The 19,418-nt window shown below is 51.0% G+C and overlaps 2 protein-coding genes across 5 annotated transcripts in view; both read left to right on the top strand.

The window, feature by feature from the left end:
* Positions 1-5,585, top strand: part of MIER2 (MIER family member 2) — a 41,230-nt gene extending 35,645 nt beyond the window's left edge. For 2 of the 4 annotated variants that reach the window (XM_021008950.2, XM_021008953.2), the window contains 4 exons: positions 1,899-2,023; positions 2,310-2,446; positions 3,154-3,592; positions 3,960-5,585. In XM_021008950.2, the coding sequence (XP_020864609.1) occupies positions 1,899-2,023; positions 2,310-2,446; positions 3,154-3,592; positions 3,960-3,981 (723 nt within the window). In that variant the 3' untranslated portion in view covers positions 3,982-5,585. Of the gene's footprint in view, positions 1-1,898; positions 2,054-2,309; positions 2,447-3,153; positions 3,593-3,959 lie in introns of all 4 variants that reach the window. The other 2 variants (XM_021008951.2, XM_078154177.1) reach the window with 2 other exon arrangements.
* Positions 5,586-8,835: 3,250 nt separating this feature from the next.
* On the top strand, positions 8,836-19,213 carry PLPP2 (phospholipid phosphatase 2). The gene is made up of 6 exons (XM_021009017.2): positions 8,836-9,106; positions 12,643-12,794; positions 13,343-13,620; positions 14,167-14,224; positions 14,388-14,564; positions 14,783-19,213. The coding sequence occupies exons 1-6, from the start codon at positions 9,055-9,057 to the stop codon at positions 14,924-14,926; spliced, it is 861 nt and encodes a 286-aa protein (XP_020864676.1). The 5' UTR covers positions 8,836-9,054; the 3' UTR covers positions 14,927-19,213.
* Positions 19,214-19,418: the final 205 nt, after the last annotated feature.

Here is a 19,418-nt window from a genome sequence, read left to right as displayed (position 1 = left end):
TGGAGTTCTCAGATGTCAGTTCCAGTCCCACCCCGAACTTTGGTCTTTACATCAGCTGTCATTCGTACTGCTTCCATTCTCATCCATCCCCTGGAATAAAGAATTGTTAAAAAACAAAGAATAAAAAAGTTCAGCAAAACTAATCACCATATTGAAAAGGTTGTGACATGCGGAAACGGAGTGGCACAGTGTGAGGAAGGTTCCTTCTAATTTGGTGGCATTCAGGTTTGATTGTGTTTATTATTTTTGTTCTGTTTATATTTGCACATTGTTTTTTCCAGTTTCTGCTCATTTTACTTGGCATCCTTTTCATATTTCTTTGTATTTGTGATACTCTGCATCTCTCCCAGCGCAGTCACATTCCATTCCATTAATGTGCCGTGGCTTGTTCAGATCATCGTCTTGTCAGCGGGCGCACACTTTGGTTCTAGTTCTTGTCACCATAAGAGATGCTGCTGTTAATATTTTGGCCCTTTCTCTTTGCCATTGCTTCCTGGTGTGGTGGCTAGGCATGGAACCCCAGGCTATTACTCTCCTCGGAGAGTTCCAAGTTGCTTTTCCTGGGACATTTTAAATAAGTTTGGTTTACACAGAATTTTCCAAGAATCCTTCAGGTGCCTAAAGTCAGGCTTTTCCCTCTCCCAAAGAAAAAGTTAGTTATGTATGGTCACATGCTCCTTTTATTCCCTCAAGGGCTACAGATACTGAACTTGGAGATGTTGTGAAATTATTTAGTTAGTCTAATGTATCCCTCCGCTTCATTGTTCATTGTGGTACTTGAAACTACGGAAATAACACACAAGATCATCCTCATTCCTGACCAGAAAAACTAGGAAATCGATTCAGCTCCTGTGAATTTCTTTATTCTTCCTTTTCCCCAGATCAGAGTAGGAGAAATCCTTCCTTTTTCAGGCCTTCTCTCTCACTTCTTCCTTTTCTCAGTCCCAGAGCCAAAGGTTAGACAACCCTAGCAGGAGCAGAAATGTAGAGGGCTTTGCCCTGAGACCCAGCAACCACCAGCCTTTTCTACATGCACCTGCCAGGGACCTGTCAGAGTGGATGGGAGAAAGGTAGCAGACCTTAAAGATGAATGAATCTGTGTGCTTGCCCAGTATCATCAGCACCTAATGGTGGATGGCAGAGGAAAATAGAAATCAGGTTGTCCTAGTGAATGCCGCAGTTGGGTCGCAGGGTGAGCGTAGAAACAGATAGGGTAAGTGAACGCATAGGAAGCTAAGGGCGGAGTCCAAGCTGTCAGGTCAAACCTAAGGAAACAGACAAGGGACAGAGTCCAAGTTAAGAGTAGGGAGGAGGAAGGAGAGCAGAAAGTCTGACTCTGTAAGCATGTGCAGCGAATGTTAGAGATGGGGCAGAGACTGTCAGTGGCATTAATAGCAAAAGTGCTTCCAGGAAGGGGCATTCAGTTGGGTGTGAAAGGGAAGAGAACCAAGTCATACATAGTCTGGTTAAAGGAACTGAGAATGTTTGACCTAAAGAGAAGAGAGATTGGGAGGGATAGGGGGAACGGTGTGTGACATCATCACTAGCTTCAAAGTATTTGAAGGGCCATTGGGTAGAAGACAGGCTAGACTTGTTCTCCTTCCCCCCCCCCCACGAAAGGGCAGGTTTGGCATCAGTAAGTGGAAATTACAGAGGCAGATTGAGGTTTCATGTGAGAAAATACTTACTAGTAATTAGAGCTGTCTCAAAGTGAAATCAAAGATCTGTCTTGGGAAGGAGATAGTGAGAGTCTCCTGACTGAAAGTTTTCAAGCAGAGGTTGGATGATCCACTTGGGGGGCCGGCGGGGGGAGGCAGGTTGGAGGAAAGATTGCTTGGTCAGGTGTGAGTTGGATTAGCAGGGTCTTCAAGCTCTTGGATTCTGTGGTTTCACTCCAGGTGCGCACACGCTCAGTGGGTGAGTGCGTGGAATACTACTACATGTGGAAGAAGTCTGATCGTTATGATTACTTCACCCAGCAAACCCGCTTCGGCCGGAAGAAGTACGTCCAGCCCGGAGCCACGTGCGTGAAAAGCTTCTCACAGTACCATCAGTAACGTCGTGGAGGCCCCTGGAAACCACTGGTGCTGGGCTCCTGGTTGGAGTTTCCCCAGCTCTGGCCCCTTTCCCGAGCAGTGGCGGTGGCAGGGGAGGGATAGAGCTTCCCATGGGCAGCTCCTCAGGTGTTCCCTTCCCAGAAGGGGCTCTCTGGGAAAAGGGTGAGGGAGGAAGAGGTGTAAAAGGCTGCCCAACTTGTCTTCAGGTTAGGTTCTAGCCTGTGTCCTCTTGGTGCCCTCTTTGTTCTGCAGGGACTTTGCAGACAACGACTTAGACAGCGGGGAGGTAGAAGGTTCTAGCCGCTCACGGAGCTCCCCACCTGTCCCCTCTGCCACTGACTGCCTGGACTCAACCTTCCCCCAGGACCACCTGGCGATGGAAAGCACAGGTAGCTCCCAAGGGGGAGTGGAGACAGCGGAATGGAAGGAGCCCTACCCTTGGGGACAGAAGACCCGGGTTCTTGTCCCTGCTCTGCTGCTTACTAGCAACATTGGATAAAGTGCCCTGAGGCGGTGTGGGAGTAAACCTGACCTCAGGGCCTGCGCCCTACCCCAGGGGTGAGACAGACCCTATAGGAGAGGGCCAGGCCAAGCCAGGACTGGGGTAGACAGTTTTTACTGCTTTCATCAGTAAAACTGTCTTCTCTTTCCCTAACAACCCCATTTAAACCTCACTGCCTAATTCTGTCCACTCCCACTCTTCTCTTTCACCTCTCCTCAGTCTGCATTACAGTGAGTACATTTGAAAAGGCAATACTTGATTCGCTGCCTCCTGTCCAAGGCCAAGATCTGGTCAATGGCAAAGCCAGAACTAGAACCTAGGTGTCCTGACTTCTAGCCCTGGGCTTTTTCCTCTCTGCAATGCTGCTCCTCTGGAAATGTGCCAGTGAGAGAGAGAATAGAATGGGCTGCCTTGTTAGGTAGTGAGCTCCCCATCACTCAAAGTGTTAAAGCCTCGTTGCACTTGGGAGTCATTGCCTCAGTATTGGGACTTAAATCTTAGGGGAGGGAGGGTGTCAGGGGTGTCCTGAGAGGAGTATGTAAGTGGAATTGCCTCCCTTTTGCCCAATCCCTCTTTCCCTCTCCCTTCCCCCAGAACCTCTCAGTGTGGAGAGTGCAGCCTGCAGCCTGGGCAGCCTGAGTGAGTCCGGCCAATGCAGCACACCCTCGGAGGCCAACTGCTCCTTGGACCCAACTGAGGAGCCCTCCGGCATCCCTCTGCCCCAGCGGTCCCTTACCCCAGCTAACGTAGGCTTCTATCCGCTGCCAGCCGCAGACAGGGCAGAGCTGGACCCAGCCCCTGTTGGGCGGCTCGCAGTGGATTTGGCTTTGCCTGCGGCCCTCCCTGGAGAGGAGCTACCTCTCATTTCCAGCCATGTGGATTTGGACAGAGACCCGGAGGAGGCCGTGGCCCCTGCCCAGGTGGCTCTGTCGGTCACAGATTTTGGACTCCTTGGCATCGGGGATGTAAATCCTTTCCTGGCTGCCCACCCTGCCTGCCCAGCCCCCGTGCTGCACCCTGAGCCCTTGTCACAGTAAGCATCCCCCACTCCAAAGCCCCCAAACAAGACTTACTCCTTCCCCATCCTCCTCACAGTCAAATCCATTCTCCATTTACCTAGTACATGGAAAGGGGAGGTGTGGGGCAAGAAGCCGGCAGGGCCCAGGATAAAGTTCAGAGGCCCACCTTGGTCTCCTAGAGCCATACCCTGAGTGGAAGGAGGGCTGGCCAGCCGGCTAGCCATGTGGGTGTCAGGAGGACTGCCCCTGCCACGTAGGCAGTTGTGGCCTGAATACCCAGGCCCCACAAATGGGAGGAGAGTCAGCATCTCTTTTTGGCAGGTGGGTGGGGGTGGTTCCTATGAAAATGAAAATAATTCTCTTTCTCTTCTCTTCTGACAGCTGTAACGTGATGACCTGTTGATTTGTTAATCTGGGGGCAGGTGTGTGCACCGAGACTCCTCTCTGTTAACGCGTCACTGTTTTCAGACTGTAGGGCTCTGGCTGACAACTTCTCTTCTCCCTTCTGCCCATGCCAGGCCTGTCCTGCTATTGCCTCTGTCAGAGTCCTCCTGCCTCCCACTTCCATCCTGCTCCTCCCAGGCCTTGCTTGGTCAGCTCCTCCATTTTGGAAGGTGGAACTAAGGGGACGAGGAGCTCTGGGCCTTCTGGGCCCTTGATGGACCTTCCCAGACACAGCCACATTAAAGGGTTGGGGCAGAGAAGGTTCTCTGAAACAGTGCTTGGCAGGGTCCCGAGCCCCCTCGGCTCAACTTGAAACCTGGTAGCAACTCCCAGGGCAGAGTAGAGTGGGTGCTGGAGGGCAGCCTGCAGGGAGTGGGAAGGAGGAGGACCTCGGCCTCCCAACCCCTCCCTGGACTTCCGTTGCTGGCAGCGGACATGATGGCCTCTTGGACCACTCCTCCACTGTAAGGATGAGCCTTCTGGGAGGGGTCTGCTGAGACTGCCAGCCTAGCCCAGAAAAGGGACCCCCCCCCAGGACCTTCAGAAAAGGTCCAAGTCACTCCCCCCAATGGGGAGGGGGAAGGCGGGCTTTGGGGGTGAGTGGGACTTGGCCCAGCCCCTTCCACCAGCAATCTCCCCCAGCCTGATGGCAGCTCCTGACTTTTGTCAGCATCAAGGCTTGGGCAAAGGGAAAGACTTTTCCCTTCCGGAGAAGGACCTCCCTAGGGGCATGTGGAGAGAGGACAGCAAGATGGCCAGCTGCTGCTCATGGTGCCAAATAACGTGGGGGGGCAAGGGTGGGGCAGGGGCCGGACTCGGAGCCATATACCTCTTGACTGTGTTTGGGCCCTTAGTGACTCCTGTCAGCTCCCTTCCACTTCAGGTCAAGCAGCACTTTACACTCCCTGCTCTTCCCACCACCCTTGTCTCGCAGTGGCCACCGGCCCTGATCAAATGACCTCACCTCCTGGGCCCACTGCCTCCTTTGCTCCAGAGTGCCCGACAGGCGCAAAGACCCCAGTTCTCCACTCTGTGTGAAATGGAGGGAGAGAGGGCCCTCTTCTGGCTCGGCCCTGGCCAGGCTGCGGGGGTGGAGGCCGCATGGGAGTGTCTAGCCTCTTGGCTTGCATAAAGCAAGCAGCAGCCACAGCTCGATTCCAGAATCGCTGAGGGCTCTTGGGAAGGAGGCAGTCTCCTCCCCCGGCAATATAGAGAGGGCACTTGTCCTTGCCCCCTTTCCCTCCACGCCTCGATTTTGTTTTCTGCAGAATGGCTGGAGGGCTTTGTTCTTTTTTTTCCTCTTCTCTTCCCCTGCCCCTCCTTTCCCATTTATTTATATTTCTGTTGTTTACAAATCTGTGGGCTCCTGAAGGTTAGGCAGGGGCCGTGGCTTCTTCTGCCCCCCTACCCCTGCAAGGTCCATATGTCATGAAGCACATTTGTTTTCCCCCTGAGCTGTTCCTGAGGGCCAGACTCAAACGCTCCCGTAAGGACCACACTGTGAAGTGAAAACTGCCTTCAATAGCCCTCGCCGTTATTTATTAAATTTGATTTGAAGTCAAAGATGTATCCTTGTCATAGTGTTAATTGGGAAGCCTTGCTGCCTTAGAAAAGTGGTGACAGCCCATGCCTTCGCTGTTGTTTGAGCTAAGGTCCTCAGTGGAATCAATGGCTATGATTCCATCGAGGTGGGCATTAATGAGGGCCTATCAGTTCAACACTTGGGTTCCATGACTCAAAATAGGACTGGGTTGGGATCTAGCAAGGCTAGGGCTTGTCTGCCAACGTAGTTGTGTCGTTGATAATTTCAGGGAAGTGTGTGGATAGATGTGTAGTTCCTGCCCCATTTTGGAGAAAATCACAGATGTAGTTTGTAATGTGGGTCTAGAAGAGGTTATGTCTCCTAAAGTAACCCTTTGCCATCTGTGAGGATAAGCAGCTACCAAATCTTTTTGCAAGTTATTCCATTAAAAATTAGGGAAAAAAAGCCAAGAAACAATGGGTATGGCTGAGAACAGGGCCAATTAGACAAGCATTGATTACCAGCTGATAGTTTCTGCTTGCTGGGACCAGTGAAGGGAGGAGGAACCCAGCTGGGACAGTTCTGGGCTATTTCAGGGACCTGGTCCTGGCCCAAAGTAGAAAGGTCTTTACACTTCTGAAGGTTAGTGTTCCAGGGTTCTTCAGGGATCGGGGGTTCTAGAGTACTTGAGTATCCTGCCAGGCAGCTGTGGTTGTATAGGCAACATGGACTGACTAAGAGGAGGGAGACCAGTCATAGCTGGAACCTAGCCTTGGGCTCTTACTACCAATGGAATCTGACCGAGACGAAGGGTATTTTTAGGCATGCTCCACATCATTTCAAAACTTTGGACGTTTTAAATCGAGTTTGATTTACACAATTTCTCAGCTGTACAAGATCCTGTTTTTCTATATGCAGTATGAGTACAACCCTCTGGGGATCCATACAGATAAAATTTATCCAGGGTCCCTTCCTCTGGTTTTAGGAGACTCCTATTGGATGGAATCTGTTCTGGTCCATCTCTTGTGTGACAAGCCTCCACCCTACCTTCTCCAGAATGAAAATAGGTCAGCAAGACTTCGGTTCTGTAAACTGAAAGGTTAATTAGCTGATTAATCCTCTAACCACATTCCTAGCACCACTACCCCCACTGTGAATGAGGAAAAAATTAGCTTGTGGTAACGACATCCTATATTCCAAGGAAAGTCCTTTCTTAAAGGGAAGAGCAAGTCGACTGAAGAAGGGATTAGTATATTTTGCTCAGTGAGTTGGAACCTTCCCTGTGCTATAGATATTTCCCTGTTGGGATCCATGACTCCACTCTCCCCATTATAAAATGGGGGTGGAAAAACGAAACCAAATTTCTATCCAAAGGCTGTCATTTACAAAAAGCAGGGAACCCTTAGCTACTGAGACAGCTTACAAGAGCATTCAGGGGTTAGGCAGGTCACTTGGGGAAATCCTAGTAAAGAGGTGTCATCTAAAGTATCTGAGGACTGCATCTAGTGGAAATGAAGGTTATGGTGGTGCCTGGGATTGGTATGAGAGGCCGATGAAATGAAAGAGCCAGAGGCATGTGGAAATTCTTTCCCCAACTTAGAAACATGCCCCTCTTCTTCCACTTGTCCAGTCTGCTACCCTATTGAACTCCCCAATGTAGTCCAAGCCCAACGATTTGTAGGTGAGAAAATTGAGGCCCAGGGGATTGAGGAAACAGTGAGCTAAAGTCACTGGGACAGTAGGTGTCAGGGCCAAGATTGGAATCCAGTTTCTCTGATTTCAGGTTTTAATCCACTTTCTACTGTGCAATGTTGCTTCTCCATCAGAGCCCTGGGTTGAGAATCAGAAGATCTATGTGTGAACAAATCCCTTTGGTTTTCAGTCTCCCCACCCCTGTCTTTACCAACTAGTGTTGGACTAACTCAATTTTTAAGGTTCTTTATATGATTTTGAGGCTCCTGGAGAGTCCTCCATTCCCAGCCTTCTTTCCTGGCCTCAATAACACTTCTTATTCCTAAGGGTCCATGGATGAAAAGATCTTTGTACCTGAGTTATTCACAACCTTCAGTGTGGGAAAGTGGATTGCTGTCATCTAGATGTAGTAGGGACCTGGATTTTGGATCCCTCCCTCCCTCCCTTATAACCAAAGGTCAGAAGTAGATGGAACTTTAGAACAATTCAACAAGCTAGTATTAAGTACTTACTAGTTGCAAAGTACTAAATTCTGGCCATATAGAAATTAAAAAAAACACTTTACCTCAAGGAGCTTGCAGGGGATGATGCAGTATGTACACGAGAAATAGGATTCAAAGTACCATGCTTTTCTTAAGGACAAAGGCCCAGATCATGTACTCCAAGAAAATTAGAGAAGGAAGAGAACACTTTCTGCTGTGGGAGGTGGGGGAGGGGGACTAGGGCCTGGAGGAAAAGTCTTTATGGAAGTGGTTCCAGAAGTGAACCTTTCAGAATTGATTGGAAAAAGGAGTGACTGAAGGCAGGAAGCACTTTAACAAATATTATGTGCTATGATTATCCCAATTTTACAGTTGAGAAAACTGAGATTAGCAGAAGTTAAGTGACCTGCTGCAAGGTTGCACACAGCTAGTTAAGTGTCTGAGGCAGGATTGGAACCTGGCTCTCCCTAACTGCAGGCCCCAGAGTTGTATCTACTGCATCACTCAACTGCCTCTGATTTGAGAAGTGAGTTAAAAGTTACTCTTAGGTTCCAGAATTCCTCCTCTGTTTCCTCCATGAACAAAGGGAAATCGGATTGGGGGGGGGGTCGAGGGATGACGTCAGACCTTGCAGGGACTTCGGCTATGATAGAATTTTGCTGATGATAAAACTGAGGCTGGGGGGGAAGGGACTTGCTCAGGAAAACTGGCCAAAATGACCTCTAAATTAAAAGAGGCAATGGCATAAAAGCCTTGGACTTTTTCAGGAGACTCGGGTCCTTAGTCCCGGCCCTGCCACTAGTACACCCCATGACCCTGGAGATGTCTGGGTGTCGGTTTCCCCATCTCCAAAATGCAGGGAAAGGAAGGGAATAAGGATTTATAGAGCGCCTACAATGCGCCAGGCACTGAGCCAATCGCCTGACAAAACGCTATCTCATTTGATAGAAGGTAGCTGGACGGGGCGGACCTCAGGGGGCTCTTCCAGTCCTAAGGTTGGCTTCCCGTGAACCTGCTCCTTCTTCCTCACCTCATTTCTTCCTCCTCCTTTTCCCTTCGGGGGCGGGACGGGGCCAGAGTCCAGCCTCCCCGCCTGCTCCACGCCTCTCGGGTGCCCGCCCCATCCCTGCTCGGTCGCCATGTGACCCTGCTCCCTTTCCCTGTCCTCCCGTTGGCCCAGCTTGGCTGGCCTCCCTCCCTCCCTCTACGCCTCTCCGGCCCCCGGCTGAGGACCCAGAGCCCCCGCCCCGTCCGCGTCCACCTCCCGGGACAGCGGAGGCGTGTCTGAGCTGCGCTTGGAGTCAGCCGTCCAGCGCCAGGCTGGGCCGGGCCGGGCATGGAGAGGAACAGGGTGTTCGTGGTGCTCGACGTGGTGTGCCTTGTGGTCGGTAAGCCGGGGGTTCCAGCGGCAACCCTTCCTCCTATCACCGGACCCCTACCCCATCCAGTTGCACCCCTCGCCCATCTTTAGTTGTGCAGGACCCAGCCATCTGAAGGAAATGGAAAAAAGGGCCTTCCTACTTGGGCGTCAGTACCGAAGGGGGTGTTCCAAGGGCCCAGATCTGGAAAGGCTGGAGCTGGGGAGCTGAAAGCAACGCCCCCCGCTCCTAGAGTCTGAGGAGCGATTCCCCTATGTAGAAGACCTCTTGGTGGGGGTGGAGTGGAGGGAGAGGGAGGGGAGCTACCGCTGGAGCAAACTACAATGTAACCCCAGCTTTGCGCTAGACTCCGTGACTTAGGGTTGAGCGCTTAACCCTCTTTCTCTGAGCCTCAGTTTCCCCATCTGTAAAATGAAAGGATTGGATTGCACTGTGTCTTTACAGCTATTATAATCTATAGTTCTATGAGTAAACTCCCACCTATAAATGGGAATTCCTTCAGAAGACGAGGAAGTTAGCCCCTCTTCCAACCAGGGTAGGTTGTGCCAGCCCCCCTTCCTCTTGTTTCCCTCCCCGGGGCAATGAATCATAGCAGGCAGGGAGCCCTGATCTGCGAGAGCTCTGTCTGACCATAGCCTGGCCAGTCCCTGGAGGGAGGGAGACCTTAGGACTGAACCGGGGAGGGTTCGAGCGGGTTGAATGAATGAAATCTCGGGATCTGGACCTCAAGGTCCTCCCTTCTATACTGATGTAACTTCCGAATTTGGAGGATTATTTCGGGGACTTTTTCTGACCCGTCCACAATCGCAGTCTTAGAAGACTTCAAAACATAGAACGTCAGCGCTGAAATGGAGATCGTATAGCCAGCATTTGTGTTCCACAGACAGGAAACCCAGAATTTTAGAGACTTGCCCAAGGTCGCACAGGCAGTTAGTTAAGCCCAGGACTCCTGATTTCCTGGCCAGAGCTCTGTGGCCTTTTTTGCTGATTCCCAACAAACCTGAGCCATCTATCCCCCGTACACCTGCGCATTGAGACAGACCACAGTCAGTCGAGCTGGCCTAACCTCCTTCCTGGGTTCCTGGCCCAGTCCTGCTAGCCTCAGAAATTGCTCCTCTAGGGAGACATAATTGTAGATCATGATTGTGGGAGGCTTAGGGGACAGGTATGGGTTAATCAAAGCTCTGAGTGGCTGGGGAAAGGAGGGTGGCAATCTGAGCTGGGACCCTGGCCCCTGCCTATCCCAAACCAGTTTGACTGGTTGGTTTTCCTGGAAGGGGGGGTGCTGCTGCAGACAGCCTGAGGGCCCCCTCTGATCCCCTCCCCCAGGGCCCAGACAAAGGGCGAGTGTTTACTGTGGGGCAGAAAGACAATAGCCTGGGAGGCTTGGAGCTTTGGGAGCCTGGGCTAAAGGTAGCCCTTTAAGGTGGCCTGGGGGAGGGGAGTCTGCCAAACCTGGGCTGTCTGGAGCTAATCCCTAATCCCTCCCTAACGGAGGAGATGGGAAGGGAGCGGTGGCCCCCGGGATCGTGTTAATACCCCCTACATTGTATCTCCTTCCCCTGGGGCCCTGCTAGGGGCTACTGCTTCCTTTCTGTAAAATACAAAAGGGAGGGAGAGTTGCATTAGTCTCTCGGGTCCTGTAAATCTTTTCCGTCTCTGATGTTACCTGGTTCACTAGAGACGAGGATAGAATACTAGACCCTCATTTTTATAGAGGAGAAAAGTGGGATCCAGAGAAGGATGACCTTCCTTTTAGACCCTGTTATGGATCCGTTCCCCAGCCCTCCCTGAAGATCCTTTTTCCCTTACTTCAAACCTGTGAAGTCTGAGAGCCAGCTCTTTACCTGTGGCCCCAGAGGAAAGGGAGTCCAAGGCCTGTGCTTGGGTGAGGTCGGTCCAGTGGGCCCTGCCCTATAGCACACCTGAAAACCAGCAGGGAATGTGCCACCTCTTGGGCTGAGGGCAAAGGGTAGGCAGGGTGCTTCTGGGCATGAGCTGCTAGTGCTGGGAGGATGAGGGCAGGAAGCAGTCTGGGTCAGAAATGAGGAGATGCCAGTCTTCCCTTTTACCACTGACTTGATCACCTGTGGCAAGTTCCAACCCTCTCTGGGCCTGATCTGTAAAATCAGAGAGTTGCACCCTGTGATCTCTTAGGGGACCCCCCCCCCAGCCCTGACATTCTGTGTCTTAAGGACCCTCCTGGCTCTGATATTCTGTGTTCTAAGGACTCTCCCAGCCCTGACATTGTATGTTCTTAGGGACCTCCCAGTGTTCTAAAGCCCTCCCAGTTCTGACACTGTTCTAAAGACCCTCCTAGCCCTGACCTATTATTATTTGTCCTTCGCTCTCAAAGAGGACCATGACAGCAGGAAGATGATGCCATGATGTGTGAGTGAACTGGATTTGTGAGGCAGGGCTGTGCAAAGTCACCAGCCTCAGTATTTCCTTCAGAGCCATCTGGGTCCAGTGACAAGATATAGAGCAGAACTACTAGAGAAGGCCCTGGATGCAGTGGGAGACCCCTGGCCTTTTTAAGCTAAGGACTTTCCCAGGTCACAGTTTGTCTGAGACAAAGGCCATTCATTGATTAAGGCTAAAAAAGATAAAAAGAGTCAAAGAATGGCCTCTTGTACCTAGTTAAAAAAAAATCTGGGAAGGGAAGGCCCTCAGGGTTTCTGACCAAAACAGAAACAATTGCTATTTACACTCACTCTGAGCCGTCGGGATCCAAATAATGACCAGGTGAGGCTTGGACTGGGACCTATTGTTAGCCAGTCCTTGAGAGCCTAGAGTGAGTTGGGTGTCTGGCATGGTCCATAAAAAAGAAATCTAGCCCATAAACCCCAAAATAGCTTGCTATGTTTCAGTGATCAAAATTTGTATTCCTTTGGGCAGAGCACCCACAGGTAAGGGTGTGACTCTCTGTGTGGACAGAGGGAGAGAATGAGGGAAGAAAAGAGGAGCTGCTTTGCCCAACTGGAACTGGCCAGTTGCGTCCCTAGGGGGCAGCTACTACTCCTCACAGGTTGTTGTTCGTCCTTGGCTGTGGAAGAGAACCATACAGCAGGGAGGTGAGGCCATGACATGCAAGCAATTGGATTTAAGTGAGGCAGGGCTGTGCAAAGTCACCAGCCTCACCTTCTCCTCCAGAGCCATGTGGGCCCAGTGGCCAGATATGGATCAGGATGACTGGAGGTGTCCACCTCCCCCTCCTAGCTCTGTCATTCTGTGTCCTGAGGACCCTCCCAGCCCTGACATTGTATTCTATGGGCCCTCCCAGCTCTGATATCCTGGGTTCTAAGGGCTCTCCCAGCTCTGATATCCTGTGTTCTAAGGGCCCTCCCAACTCTGATATCCTGGGTTCTAAGGGCTCTCCCAGCTCTGATATCCTGTATTCTGAGGGCTCTCCCAGCTCTGACATCCTGTGTTTTAAGGGCCCTCCCAGCCCTGACATCCTGTGTTCTAAGAGTCCTCCCAGCCCTAACACTCTGTGTTCTAAGGACCTCCCAGCAGTAATGTTGTTCTGTGTTCTTTATTCTAAGCTTCTTTGCCCCTTATCATCCTGACGCTGGTGAACTCTCCGTACAAGAGAGGCTTCTATTGCAGTGATGACACCATCCGATACCCGTACCGCCCTGACACCATCACCCATGGCCTCCTGGCTGGTGTTACCATCACTGTCAGCGTCATCATTGTAAGGATGCTGTGCCCTCTGGGAGCAGCCAGCCTGAAAGGGAAGCTGGCCCAGAGTGGGGGTTGGGGGGACAATAGGAGAGGGGAGACTTTTTCTCTGATGAGAGTTGATACTGCCCTTCCTGAGCTAGGAATCCTACCACCTAGAGTTGGGGAAATATTTAGGGGCAGCTGGCAAAAGGTGCCCAGCTTATGGTATAGGAAGAAGAAGGGAATGGCAGAGGGAAGAGGGAAGAGACCTGTGCTAGACACTGCTAAGCACTGGGGATAGAAAGAAAGTCAAAAACAGGCCCTGCCCTCAGTCTAATGGAGGAGACAATGTGGGAACAGCTGAAAACAACAAGCACATGGCCAGTCACATGGCTAGTGAGTGTTTGAGGCTGGATTGGAGCCCTGTCCTCCCAGTCCCAGTGCCCTGCCCACTACACCACCAGGCCCTTCCTGAGCTGTCATGTCCCTAGAAAGATAAATCCCTTTTGTCATCTCTGCCCCTCTCCTGGGTCCTGGCTGAGCCCTGGCTGTGCTGCCTAACCAGCTTCTACTTGGCAGGTCTCATCTGGGGAGGCCTACCTTGTCTACACAGAGCGTCTCTACTCCCGATCAGACTTCAACAACTACGTGGCTGCCCTCTACAAGGTCTTGGGCACCTACCTCTTTGGGGCAAGTGTGAGCCAGTCCTTGACTGACCTAGCCAAGTACATGATTGGCCGCCTTCGCCCCAACTTCCTAGCGGTCTGTGATCCAGACTGGTCTCGGGTCAACTGCTCTGGCTATGTCCAGCCTGAGGCTGTGTGCCGGGGAAGCCCTGCAAATGTCACTGAGTCCAGGTAAGCAAGGGGGCCAGGGCCCACAGGGCAAACTGCCCAAGAGATGCATTTCCTCCATTGAGACCTGACTTCCCTAAGGCACAAAGAATGAAACTGTTCTAAGGGGCCTCCCAGCTCTGATATCCTGTGTTCTAAGGGCCCTCCCAGCTCCCTTATCCTGTGTTCTAAGGGCCCTCCCAGCTCTGACATCCTGTGTTCTAAGGACCCTCCCAGCTCTGACATTCTGTGTTCTAAGGGTCCTCCCAGCTCTGACATTCTGTGTTCTAAAGATTCTCCCAGCTCTGACATCCTGTATTCTAAGGACCCTCCCAGCTCTGACATTCTGTGTTCTAAGGGTCCTCCCAGTTCTGACATTCTGTGTTCTAAAGATTCTCCCAGCTCTGACATCCTGTATTCTAAGGGCCCTCCCAGCTCTGATGTTCTGTATCCTAATATCCTATCAAGTGCATCTTTTCTGGGAGTGGGGCTGGGGAGTGGTGGGAGGGTCAGCTTTAGAGGGGAGGGAGACTGTTGACCCTCCAGGACATGGTTTTGCTCCTCCCCTAGGTTGTCCTTCTATTCTGGCCACTCCTCCTTTGGCATGTACTGCATGGTCTTCCTTGTGGTGAGTGAGCCCTGATGGGTCCCCCAGGACTCCTGAGTCTCCCAGTTAGACCAGCGGCAGAAGGGTGGGAAGGGATTGGAGAAGGGAGGGAGAGCGAGGTGGGAGAGGGCAGAGAGGGCCTTCCCCCAGCCCAGCCCCATGAATGCTTCAATCTCCCCTGCAGTTGTATGTGCAGGCCCGTCTTTGCTGGCGGTGGGCACGGCTCCTGAGACCCACCATCCAGTTCTTCTTGGTGGCCTTTGCCCTCTATGTGGGATATACTCGAGTGGCTGACTACAAACACCATTGGAGTGACGTGCTGACTGGTCTCCTGCAGGGGGCACTCGTCGCTGGGCTCACGGTAGGGACCACATGCACCCCCTGGGGCTATCTGTGGGCTCCCCTGTCTTTGGGGTATTCCAGCCCTTCTCTTGCTCTCCTGGCTGTCTCTCCTGCCTCTTCCCCTTCTCTCCCAACAGCTTTTGCTTTTCTGGCTCCTAGTGCTTTGCACATAGTAAATTATATTCCTTTTCATTAACTCGTTCATTCATTCCCCTCACTGGCCTGTTCCCTTTTCAGGTACGATATGTCTCAGACTTCTTCAAGGTTCGCCCCCCTAAGCCCCCCCCAAATGAGGAGTTGGAGCGGAAGCCCAGCCTGGCGCTGGCCCTGAGCCTCCCTGAGGGCGACCGGAATCATTTCAGCTATGTGGGAGCCTCCTGAGCTGCGCCCCCACCCTCCCTCTCCTCTTGGATGGACATCCCCTGCCCCTGGTCCTGGCTCAGTGCTCCTCAGACTGGTCCCCTTTGCTTCGTGTCCCTGGGCTTGGTCCTTCTAGTTAGGGGGAGGCTGCTTTAGGGAGCTGTGGATGGGGGGACCTTGTCCTCCATTTCCCATTTGGCAGATCCTTCAGTGGAAGCAGGAAGCCAGGCTAGTGTCTGCTGTCTCTAGAAATGCCAGCATCTTCCCCTTTGCTGGGGAGGGGCTGAGAGTGGGGTCTATATCTTTGCTATTTTTGTAATGTAACTTACATTGGAGTTTTTATTGAATTAGAACAACTCTGGGGGTGTCAAGGGTACCGGTTCCTCTTCCTCAGTCCTGGGCTGGCCTCTGAAAGTTGGGGGAAAAGGAAGGAATGGTCCCTATGCTCTCATCCTAGTCCTGTTACTTTTGCCCCTCCCTCATTCTGAAGACTTTGGATTCAGCAGCTTCCCAGAAACTGGGGAAGGGTTTGGCTGGAAGGTCCCATTGCCGCCTTCTCAAAGCCCAGGGAGGGCAGCCCTAAAGAGAGGGAAAACCTTGGCCTTGGAGTCCCCTCTGTCCGCTTCTAGCCTGCCCCTCTGTGATTCAGCCCAAGAGGGACCCCCAGGAGGAACAGCTACTACCCCTGGACTGACCTAAAATTCTTATCCAATTTGGAAGGGCAGAGGGAACGTCTGAGCTGGAGGAGAACTTGAGAGATCATCTAGTTGAACTCCTTTGTTTTGTAGATGGGAAACCGAGGCCCAGGAAGAGGCAGGGACCTTTGGGAGGTCACCAAATGAGTCACTGTGTTGTCTACAGAACAGGAATTCCTAGTCTCCCCAGATCCTAGCCCAGGGCATCCATCCTCTCTAACCTGCTCAGCTGAAGAGCACCCCTCCTCCTATGCCTTCTTACAGACTATTTCAGGATTCTTTCTGCTTGGAAAGATAGGCTTCCCTGACCCTGAGCCTTAGGCCTGAAGCTGAAGGAGCCTGTCTGGGCACTTCAGAGGGGTGGGAGAGGGAACAGTGTGAGCTTCCTGGCCCCCTGCCCCATCCTTGGGCTCTTGGGGCTAGGAACTCAAGGCCTGAATGGGCTTTCGAGCCTGGTGATTTGGGTGGGGTACTCATTAACTGGCGGTTCGCCCCTTTCTAACCTAGGTCCACCTGCCTCTGGATGGGCATAGGTATGTGGGCCTGTGGAAAAATCCTGTGCTGGGATCCTGGAGATTCCATACTTGGGCCACTGATGTGGAAAATTTCCTTACCCATTCTTCAATTCATTTCCCCGTTTATCGACTCAAGCCCAGAGGAGATGGTCTACAAGGCCCCTGAAAAGGACCTGGATTTGGAGGACCCAGGTTCCAGCTCTGCTGGGTGACCTTCAGCAAGTGATTATTTTGGGCTCAGTTTCCAGTAGGATTCTGTGATGACCATTTCAGCCAAGGAGCTGTCTCTTAGAAGAAATGTCCAGCAAGCGCTCCTTGGATCAGGGGAGACAGCAGGAAGAAGAGGAGTCAGGTATACCCAGAGTCCGGTAGATCTGAGTTTAAATCTGGTCTCAGATGTGTGCAAGCTGTGTGAGTCTGGGCAAGGCATTTCACCTCTGCCTCAGTTTCCTCATCTGTAAAATGGAGATCTTAAGAGCACCTATCTTCTGGGATTATGGGAGGATATGTTAATGTTGTAGAACACTTTACAAATCTGGAAGTACAAACTGTGATTGTGGAAGGAGGGTCTGGTATTTGGAGCCAAAATCAAACGCCCTCTCCACTCTCAATCTAGTTTGAAAGCCTCCCTGTCTGAATCGTTCCTGAGGCTTTGGTACTATTTCCAGGAGGCCCCTGGTAAGTGGCACAATTGTTTCTGGTTGGCCAACATTTCTGTTCTCACATTAACTTTTATCTGTCACCTCGAGCCCGGGAGCTAGAAAATGACTTTGATTGTACTAGAGAGGGGAGGTGGGGCTGGGTTGCTTTGTGCATCCTGGGGGTAGCTTAAGGACAAGGGATGAAGGGACAAAGAGACTTAACTGGCAGCAAAGACCAACCTGACTTAGAATCCTAGCCTGTCACAGCCAGGAGGGACCTCTGAAGGGGAGATATCAGAGAAGGGAAGTCACTTGTCTAGGGTAACTCAGCAAAGCAGAAGCATGGCCGGTACTAAGTACCAGGCTTCCTCTTTCCCAGCCCCAGGCGCTTAATAATGCCTCTGAAGCTGCAGATTGAGGTCTGAAGGAAAGATCAGAGGGGCTTTCCCGGTCCAAGAGCAGGGCCATAAACTCATTTGACCCCTTTGGACTGAGAGGTTGGGTGTGTTTGTGTGCCTACTATGGGTCAGCCAACCTGGCCTTCTTGCTGTTACCTGTATGACACAGCCCCACCCACCTAGCCCAGGTGAACTAACTGCATCCTCAGATACTGAAAGAACTGGCCAGAAGGGACTGATGAGCCACTGTCTGTAATATTTGAACGAGTGCAAGACAGTGTTGTGAGGAGAAGTGCAAATGTCCCAGTTTTCAAAAATGGGAAAGTTATAGACCAGTGAACTTGACTTTGAGTCCTAGAGCGATCCTGAAATGGATGTTAAATAGACGGTCGGTGAATATCTGAGCCTAAAGGGCTTCGTCAAATATAGCTCATGCCGAAATAACCTTATTTCCTTTTTTGGACAAAGTCTCTTAAGTTGGTCAGTGAGGGAATTCCATAGAAATGACTTACCCAGATCTTGGCAGAGAGTCTGTGAAGTCCCATGTACAGTTCTTCTGTAGTAGGTGGAGAGGTGTGTACTAGATGACCGCATAATTGGAGTCAGAAATGGTTGTCATGATTTATTATCAACCTGGCCAGAGATGGCCAGTAGAGCGAGTGCCTCTCTCTCCATGGCTGGTCCTGTGCTGTTCAACGTCTTTATTAGTGATGGTTAAAAGTGTTGATGGCCTCTTCATCAGATTTTCAGTTGACAAAAGATGGGAAGGGTAGTGGCTAACCCATTCAGTGATAAGACACAGAAAGATCTTGAAGGCACGGGGCCCAAAGCTAATTCAATGAAATTAATCAGGGATGAACGTGATGTCTTACATTTGGGTTCAAAAAGGCAATTTCCCAATCACGGGATGGCGGAGATGTTAGACAAAAGATCTGAAAAGAATGTCCAGGAGGTTTTAGTGGATTACAAATATAATAAGTCAGCAGTGGGATATGACAGCTAAAAGAAAGCTTTTTCGATCCTGGGCTACATTGAGAAGGCATAGTTTTCAGGAATAAGGAGGTGATAACTCTGCATTAGAATACATATGGAGTACCATGTTCAGTTTTAGGTACTTCAGTTCGGAAATAGTGATAAGCTGAAGAGTTGTCTAGAGGAAGGCAGCCAGAGTGGTGAAGGGCCTGGAGCCCATGTTCCACGAAATTGAGTTTGAAACAATGGAGGATGGAGAGAGGACGGTGACCGTTGAAGGCCTGTCTTGTGGAAGAGAGGTTAGATTTGGAACCAGGAGCTATGTGGATGGTGTGGAAAGGCAGATTGAAGCCAAGTGTGAGGAAAACCTTCCTAATGCATGGAGCTGTCCCGGAGTAGAGTGGATTGCCATGGTGAGAGATGGTGAACCCCCTTGGTCAGAGGGCTTTAAGTAGAGACTGGTTGTTTCCTTTCCAAGTGGATTATGATAGGAATTCCTCTTGGATATGGGTTGGACTATTCCACTTCAAACTTCAATGCCCACAAAGGCTGACCCGCCTTCTCCAGAATGAATGACCTCCTCACTTAAGAGTCTCTGATGGGGCCCATGACTTGGCTGGCCTTTCTCTACCAGTCTGTATCTTCTCCCTGGCTTAGTCTTAGAGTGTTACCTGGGTGGGTGTCTGGGAGTTTAAATGACTTGACCAGGGTCTCACCATCGGGTATGTGTTAGAGGCAGTTCTTGAACCTGGGGCCAGTTCTCTATGCCACTTCCTACTTGAGTCCTTTGTATATGTTTTACATATAAAGTGAGGCAGCTTGGTGGCACAGTGGTTAGTGTTCTGGACCTGGAGTCAGGGAGATCTGAGTTCAAATCCATGGCACTGACGCAAATTTCTTAACCTGTCTGCCTCAGTTTCCTTATCTGTAAAATAGGGATAATAATCCCACCTACCTCTAACCAGGGTGGTTGTGAGGATGGAATGAAATAATTATTGCAAAGTACTTAGAGCTCTATAAATCAGCTGTTCTGAATATGCTTTTATGTGTAATTATCCGTGGAATACAAGCTCTTTGTGGAAAAGGATTTTCTTTTTTTCTGATCTTTGTTTGCTTTTGAGTTTTCGGCACCTAGACAGCGACTGACATATAGTGGGCACCTAAATGCTTGTCACTGGGTTGTGGGAAGAAAGGGGGCCCATTGACCAGGGAAGAAAGTGTTAACCTGCCCCCTGCTAGGGAAGAGAGGTATTTGAACTGAGGGACCAGCAGCTCAGCAGACTGCAGACCAG

The sequence above is a fragment of the Phascolarctos cinereus genome, unplaced genomic scaffold, assembly GCF_003287225.1.
Source record: "Phascolarctos cinereus isolate Bilbo 61053 unplaced genomic scaffold, phaCin_HiC Scaffold_4;HRSCAF=312, whole genome shotgun sequence".
Classification (NCBI taxonomy): domain Eukaryota; kingdom Metazoa; phylum Chordata; class Mammalia; order Diprotodontia; family Phascolarctidae; genus Phascolarctos; species Phascolarctos cinereus.
This window is presented reverse-complemented; position numbering and strand designations above follow the sequence as displayed.

Bases quoted from the DNA above. Each gene is read 5' to 3' on its own strand.
- PLPP2 (XM_021009017.2), top strand. From the start codon at position 9,055: ATGGAGAGGAACAGGGTGTTCGTGGTGCTCGACGTGGTGTGCCTTGTG. The intron at 12,795-13,342 runs GTAAGGATGCTG...TCTACTTGGCAG, and splicing joins TCACTGTCAGCGTCATCATT to GTCTCATCTGGGGAGGCCTA. The intron at 13,621-14,166 runs GTAAGCAAGGGG...CTCCTCCCCTAG, and splicing joins GCAAATGTCACTGAGTCCAG to GTTGTCCTTCTATTCTGGCC.